The sequence below is a fragment of the Apaloderma vittatum genome, unplaced genomic scaffold (assembly GCF_000703405.1).
Source record: "Apaloderma vittatum isolate BGI_N311 unplaced genomic scaffold, ASM70340v1 scaffold16708, whole genome shotgun sequence".
Classification (NCBI taxonomy): Eukaryota; Metazoa; Chordata; class Aves; order Trogoniformes; family Trogonidae; genus Apaloderma; species Apaloderma vittatum.
In genome coordinates this window covers 34,561-43,021 of record NW_009732643.1, presented here as the reverse complement: position 1 = coordinate 43,021, position 8,461 = coordinate 34,561, and the positions used below count along the sequence as shown (strand labels likewise).

General features: G+C 42.2%; 1 protein-coding gene across 1 annotated transcript in view; it reads right to left on the bottom strand.

Moving 5' to 3' along the window:
- Positions 1–1,139: 1,139 nt before the first annotated feature.
- Positions 1,140–8,461, bottom strand: part of LOC104278588 (forkhead box protein P1-like) — an 8,941-nt gene continuing 1,619 nt past the window's right edge. Inside the window, exon 2 of the mRNA XM_009875608.1 lies at positions 1,140–1,164. Coding sequence (XP_009873910.1) covers positions 1,140–1,164 — 25 coding nt within the window. The remainder of the gene's footprint in view (positions 1,165–8,461) is intronic.

The following is an 8,461-nucleotide window of genomic DNA, read 5'->3' as shown; positions in this document are numbered from 1 at the left end:
CAGTTACCAGCATACCCTGCACCTTGTTGAGTATTACGTTCAATAATATTAATAGGCTCATATTTACCGTATCTTAAAAGCTAACACTCCCATTGCCAGTGCTAATTAAAAAGACAAGAAGCCGAAACCCAGCAGTGGATTATTTCTTCAATATGGATTCACGCCTAGATTTAATAAAACCCGCTTTAGTGTTATAACCTTACGTTTGTTTCGAGAACACTATAAAAGATAAGTCTGCTTTTTGTTGTTTACTGACTTTGAGGGGTTTTCATTCTGATCTGCAATACAGCATTACGGCTACAGAAAGGCGATGAAGTAAGACTGTTTTCCCTGAACAAAACAACACTTCTGCTACCCAAGTGCCACGTCTGGGATGGCGGCCGTGAAGAAACCAGCACACCTATTTGGAGAGAAGAACTCTGAAGACATGAACAGACAGTAAAATGCTGGATTAGGGAGGTTTATCTCTAACAAACCCTCCCTGTGACCTTTCAGAACGCACTTCACTGGCAGCCCCAAGCGAGTGCCATGGCCAGCTTGTCCAGACTGCAGGACTGTGTGGTTCCTTCCAGCCACAGACCATCCCTGCGCGAGAACCAGAGCTCTCACACCCACACCCGCTCGGCAGGTCTGATTCCTTCACCCACGCCCACCCACTCGGCATGCGGCTGGCAGCCTAACACTCATTCCCAGTGGGAATTTTTTACTGTACCGGGGCACACAGCACACCAAATAACCTATAGGTGAGGATAAAATTAGGAATGACAGACCAAGCAGTGCTTTAATCAGCTTCTTCACCAAAAATGTCTCAGACTTCCCCCCAAAAATCCAGAACCGTTGCTTTCTATACACATCTCTCTGTCTTCCTCCAAGTCTGAAGAAGAGGGCTGACACAGTGTAGGAGCAGGTGTGTAACACATTGCAACAAAGAGAAGGTAAACTACAGTCACTCTTCCAAAACCAGAGATTTTCCTAGGCAAGCTCATCTTTAGATCAAGCAGAGGCTAGAAAACACCTCCTGGAGACTGCTGAGACTGGGCTTTGAGGATCTGAGTGCTACAAATGCCTTCCCATGCATGAGGAGAATTACACGCCTTTTTATTTCTAATTTCTCCTGCAGGATGCTGGGCCCCACTGCTTCATAACAAGTTCCATTTCTCTTTCCTCGTACCTGTATGACCTTTCTCCTTCAATGAATCACTTAATTACGTGGAAACAAAAATACAAAACTATGATGGTTTAAGAACACAAATGGCCTCTCTGCATGTGAGAGAGCAGCCCAAACCCCCAAAGTTGTGGGTCTGCTGCTGCTTAAGGAGGCCAGAAGGTACCAGGGAAGATCCACCCTCTGCCCCCACAGCCCCTGTGAACAGCTAGGGACCCTACTCCTATTTCAGCATGTATCTCACCGATTACTGGAAAAGGAAGAAAAAACCATGAATGTCAGACCGTCAGCGGTCTTACAACATTTCACTAGCGTTGCGGTTCTTTCCTGGCAGAGGTTTTTTGGTATCAGTGATAATAACAAGGAAAATTAAAGGAAAACTTGATTTGAGCATGTCAACAGTGACTGCATTCCTTTAGGTTACGATCACTCTTAATTCAAATAGATAAGTCCCCCCCCTTTTCTGCACTCAATTTCCAGGTAGAGTTTGTTAAAGCCTGAAATCCCACCTGAACTTTGGCAAGTCTTTTTTTTTTTTTTTAAAAAATAAAAGACTCATACACAAATATTTGGCTAAGCGACCCATAGCAAATTGCGTAATGCCAGTTAAAAGTTGTGTTTTCTAAGTATCAGCCCCAAAGGTTTTATCTGAAATAAAATCCTGATTACTTCAGATTCTGGAGGCAAACTGTGACCTTGCTCTGCATCTCCAAATTTGAAACATTTGTGTTGTGCCCCTCAATAATGATGTCGCTTGCTAGAAAAGAACAAAATCCTCTCAAAAATGTGCTTATTTCATTTAATAACGCATAAGGCCCCAAACAGGCATGTAAGAATTAGTTCAGCCTTGAAGCGTGATCAAAAGAGGTCACTCAAAATTGGGAATACAGTGCTCTATCAAGCAAAAATGACCCATATCCAGGCATGAAACTGCCTTCCGTGTGCCCACGTCCCCAAGACAGTCCTGATCCTCAACCCTTTAAGGTCATTAAATGAGAATCAGGATTAGGTCAGCACACAGAACATAAGGAAACCCAACAATTTCTTGCATCCTTCTTCTTGGTTTTCCCGGGAACACGCAATTTTGTGAGGGCTGGGGGCGAAGGGCGGAAGACACTGATGAGTTCTGCAAAACGTTGCCGTATCGATTAAACAGCCTAACTCTCTCCAACCTTCACTTTAGCAGCCTGACTTTCAGTAACCTGGAAAAAAACCCCAAACAAACAAAAAAATCCCACCAACCCACTCCTCAAAAGAAAAAGAAGAAATATGATGAAAAATAAATTGAAAAGCCTAACTTGTAATAAAGCTGGCACTTGCCCCAGGCTTCAGAAATGGCTGAGACATGACGCTGGCTTTACAGACACAATGTATAGCTTTTATAGGGAAGAGATAGACTTGTGGTATTTAAAACAGGTTGCAAATACAGTTTATGTTTTGCAAACGTAGGCTAACAAAACACAGAATGCACCAACAAAAGAAGTAACACTCATCCTACAAAATTGTCATTATATAATGTCGCTGCTTACATTAAGCCTCCAAAAAATACCTTCTGTTATTTTTTTTTAATTAATGAGGTGCTATACAGTCAAATAAACTCATGAAGAGTATTCATGACTTTTGCATTTCTACTTCATATCATATTCTTTATTTACAACATTACTGTTATAAATTACAACAGTGCTGTTGACATTCTTCTCACTTGCTGTGCTACCCAATGGAGCTCCACAGGAGAAAGAACATAACACAGGAAACCGTGGCATGTGATTCTGCTCTTATTTAAATGCATTTAAGTCAGACAAGATTCCACTGAAATCAACGGCTACGCTAGTGGAAACCACTGCAATTCCGCTGCTGCTCCTGAGGCACTGCTAGACAACCTCCCTATGCGTAGCGCATTTCCAAATAAAGTTAAATTACTTCTAAAATACCAGCAATCCATGCAACTTCTCGTTAGTGTGAAACCACTTAAGCCTTAGTTCAGCAAGGTGCTTAAGCACATTCCCAATTTTGCAGGCGTGCCACAGACCAGTGACGTTAGTAAGGCCAGCCAGGCACTCACATTTAGGCACATGCTTAAGCATCTTGCAACGTTCAACAAGGAAGGGTTCCAAGTGAAATCAAAGAGCACTTTTGCCCCCTCGCAGCCCCACCACCACTGTAAGTTTGCTATATCCCAGGTTTGGTTGCAGCGCTCACTAGATAACCCTTAAAGTTATGAAGATCAGTAGAGGAGGAATAATCTGTAGTAACCTGAATAACACCAATCATTTGAAATACACTCTTCTTTTCTACCTGATGCTTTTCTTGGTGTATACACGTGCTGGGTAACAGCTTTAAAGCATTCCTTGGCGGAGTTTCCCTAAACAGCACTCCTGAATGTGTAGCTTTATTGCTTCTGAGCAAGCATAAGCAAATACAAGGGGAGAGCGCACACCCACGAAAACAGCTGGGAACAAACCCGCCGCTGCTGAATTTGCACGCGAGATGCAAGGCTAAAAAACAAGCCAGCAAACGTATCTCAGCAGTTACATCTCTTCAAAGAGCCCACATAAACCTAAACCATTACTGCCTGATCTTAATTCACCAGGAAAAGTAAAAGCAGCTACTGTAAAAAAAATAAAAATAAAAAAATACAGAAACAGATATCCATAGCCTAAAGAGGACTTGTGGACTGGGATGTGCACATAACCCAGGTGATTACATGTCTTATGATCCAGGTTCCGCGTGTCTACACTTGTCCTCGCACACACAACTGCCAAGCTCTGGGCGCCAATGTCAAGGCGCTCTGAGGACTCAAGATTTATGCAGTTATTTATCACAGACCTTAGAAGCAAAACAAAACAAAACCAGGGAGAAGAAAAAAATCAACACTCTCAGCAAGTGCAACAATGTGGCAGTTTCCCCTTACCCTTCAACAGTTAGAGAAAATTTAAGGCTTGTTGATGTCAATAAGTAGTTATAACAAAGACATTAGTAACAGTGAGAATAGAGAACGCTGCATGAATGTTCTCAGCATGGTTCATTGACAAGAGATCTAAAAATTGAATTATTAAGGAAAAAAATCATTGATTCTAAAACCCAGGTAAGGTAGCCAGCCTATGTTAAAACTTATTTAATTTTTCCAGCGCTGTTTCATTCCCAAGCTCTCAGAGCCACAGCTTTTCCATTGAAAAGCAAAAGACATTATACGCACAATTTTCCCTCTACTAGAAAGAGGTATATTGTGCCCTTCAGTGAACATAAAATTGATATTATCATCTCTTAGTTTATATCTCACTACTTAACCTTCAGATTAAAAGTTATTAGATTTGAATGACTAAAAAGACATCATGTCACCTTCCGTTCAATGTTGGGAGATGGAAGAACTTGGGGGAAAAGTCTGAATGACAAAAACACAAAGTTACCAGGAGCGAAAAGTTGTTTTTCACATTCTCTGATGAAACAGAACTACAAAACACAACGATCTTTCGGCCACGTTGCAATTATCAAGTATCAGTGTACTGCAACACAAAATCCGACACCAATAGCCTGCGTGGAGTTTAATCTCGACTTTCAAATGGCTCTCTCAATAGCAACAGCAGTTTAATAATTAGGCTTTACATCCCTTTGGACAAGATGACTCAACATGGACGCTCCCTCAAAGTCTAACAAACAAATTTAGTCTAACCCAGTTATGTCAATATGAAACAAAGACTTTATCTTGGATCCAGCTTCGCAGTTTTGTTCTAAAGAGATAAGTCCACATCACAATCAATGGGACCATAAAGCTCCTGATGCAGTTTGTAACCTCTCCCCATGGGTTTCTGAAATAAGATGAAACTCACCAAACTATTAAAAAGAAAAAAACCCAAAACATTACTTTAATTTACATCACAATATATTCAGAATTCTTTTTAGCTAAGTCATCTTTTTGATCTGCCCAATTAAAACAGCCTCTCAACAACACACCAACCCCCCATTTCTTGTACATTTTCCTCCCGTTTGGAGATGAACAAAATCTGAAGAAACCACACATTCCCTCTGGAGTTCGCTACCCTCAATCCAACACTTCACGATCTCAACATTTCTCGAAACGACGACTGCCAAAGGGCCCAGCTGTGGCATCATCACATCGATACCACAAACAGCCCAACTGGAGGCAGGGAGATCGACGGTGAAGACATCACTCACTTGGGCACAGACATCAGAATCTAGTCCAAATTTCTTATGTCTACGATACAGCCTTCTTATCTCCTATACACAAGCAAAATTTTATTTTTCAATTGTATACCTTCAGCAGCATAAAAGTGTGAAAAGTACACAACAGGATGCAATGAAATATATATCACATGCAGAATCCCGGAATGTTAGGGGTTGGAAGGGACCTCGAGAGATCATCTAGTCCAATCCCTCTGTCAGAGGTTTGCAGATTACAAGTGTCATTTTCTTGGAAGGAAAAAAAACACAACTGCAACCTCGTTCTTTCCTTACTTTGTGGACACATGGCAAGACTACTATTTATCTAAACTCTTGAGAAAGTTTGAAGTGACACTTCATAATCACAGTATAGTTCAGCTGAACGTGAAGAAAAAAACTTGCCTACGATTCTTTATACCAGCTACCTCCTTGTTTCTCCATGTACCAGTCGCATTTGTATTGTTATTTCAGTTTGTCATAAACACAGTCACCTTGTCACCCTTTTTATCAAGCAATCTATACACTACCTAAAAGCACACGACACTCCATCAGACAAGCTATAGGCTTACGTTATACAAATATTCCGACTCTGTCTGCTCAGTTCAGGTTGTCAACAAATGCAAGCAATTGCAAAACAGCCATGTGTGGTTTTTTCCTTAAGAGCCTGCCAGTTCTGGAAAATAAAACAATCTCTGCAGCTAATTTGTCAACAAATTACTATTAAAGCCATACCTCCTAAAAGTTCAAAAGCCTTCTGGATTAGACAAAAGACACTGAGTTTTATACTCGCGGGGCACTACTTGAAGTTACGGTATCAAAGTGGATCTTCCTATTGATGTGGAGAGGTTTGTATTTCTGCCACCATGCAACACAGCATTTGGTGTCTTGCTGCTCTATATCAGAATTCAACCTTGTATTCATTCTCTTTCTTCAGTTCATATTCTTGTTTCTCTGCTAATAACGTGAAGAATGCTTTAATGAATAGTCCTGAGGATAAAAATAAAACACAATAAATAATATTTATTTTATAAGCTAAAAAAAACACAACAAAAAAAGGAACTGGCTAGGACCGAAACATCAAACCTTCTATTTGAGCAGACATCAGAAACCACTGAAACGACTAAAGCTGTGATCATGTACATGAAAAGACAATTTCTCCCCATGAGTCTTTATTTATTACTCCTTAGTAGGCAAGAGTCACCCCATCATTAAGTACTTTCTGTCCAAGCTGCCCTTGCCCGGCCTGTCTTTCAGCTTGTGGGTCACTCTGGCACCCACGTTGCACCTCCCAGATGTTTCCTGTGATGCCTCAGAGCCAACAGATGCTGCCAGACTCAGCCTGGTCCCCGCTCCCAAGTCTTCTGCCCCATCGCTTGGCTCTGCCTCTGTGCTTACCTTGGGAGCAGGCTCCTGAGCCCTGCTGCCCAAACCATTGCCAAACACACACTTCTCATCTCTTTAGGAATTCCAAGGACCCAGGCAACTTTCATGCCTACTCCAGGTTTTACAGGCAGGTCACCAACACCCTGCCCATTCCATCTCATCCTGACAGTGTTCCCGTGAGATGCCAACCATCCGTGGATTCAGCAGCAGCAGGGAGGCAACCTCTTCCACCCTCGGCACAGGCTCAAATACTGACAGAAAGGGTTTTCCTTCCCTTTCAGTCTGGTTCTTGGGGCAATTTCTCCTAAACATGTCTCCATTTTTATCCAGCTCTTCCCCAGATGGACTGGCTGTGAAGAGTCACTTGCATTGCTTTGGCTTTCTTACTCTGGGATCACAGATATAAACACAGGTTGGAGCTATCTGGTTTTGTTACACATAGCAGTACTCATCCCCGCATTTGCTACTCCCAGCTTAAACAGTGCATTTTACAAGATTGCTAATGCTAAAATAATTTAGCATCGCATCACTCTGTCTCTTTGCAGGATCACCCTGTGTTGACATGAGAAGGGTAGAACTTGTCCTACAAGTCCTCCCTGCACTTCCTACACGAGTGGTCACGCCAAACTCTGCTCCTTCCAACATACGAACACCTGTGTGCGCCGGAAAATATTTACAAATTTGTACAACACTAAAACTTCCTAAAAACCCCAAAGCATTTCTGGTTTCCTTTATCATACTAACAAAGCCATTAGTCCTTATAAATTCAGCTACTTCACAAAAAGAACATCAACCAGGATTCAGCAGAGATGCTTGACACAAGCCCCTGGATGTCCAGGTTTCACCGCTCAGCCACGCTCATCCTGGGAACACACAACCAACCACCACAGCAAAGCTCCAACTACCCACCGCTCATGTCTTTATTTTTTTTTCCTCCAGACAAAACAAGTGGCAGGTGGCAAAAAGAAAAGATTTGAATGAAATGCTCTTAAGAAATAGCTGTTTAATTCAGATCTCATTCATTTGTATTGAAGAAGCATTTTGTAGAACGCATTCTGTTAAGTGACCTGAGAGCATATGTTGTATATGGAGAAACATCTAAACATTATGCTCCATGTTGTATGTGTATCTGTAAATGCTTGCATTAGCTGTCTGAAAACAACGTTTTTTTACTTCTTTTCAGCTTTTAAAAATATTTTCCAAACACTGAGATTGATATTTTTATGCTAGCTCTGATTACCCTTTTGCTGTTAACGGGTCTTTTTTTTTTTTTTTTAATAACTGTATTAAACTTTGCCATCAACTTGCTTTTTAGAAGGCAAACTCCATGGAGAAGTCAGTCATCAAAATCAATTAAGTACAGAATTCAAACACAGAACATAAAGGTCTTTTAAGAACTTGGGGAAAAGCAAGCTCCCCGACCACGTTTATTGTACTGGCAGAAGATAAATAAACTCTGAGCTAAAGCCTGAGCTGTGAGAAAGCAATCCCGAGCCTGGCGATCCCCACGCTTGCTCCCGCTCGCGTCCCTGCCGGGCACCCTTTGGGAGAGAGCTGGAAGACCCACGTAGGAGTGAATCGGTGCCACTCCTTAACTGACCGGGTGGGCGGCTGTCGACTGGCACGACCGACCACACGCGAGATCACGACGTTACGCAAACCCTCCGGACGGCTCCAGAGCAGCTTTGGCAGGGCCGGCAGCGAGGGGCAGCGACCCGGGGCAGGAGCAGAGGC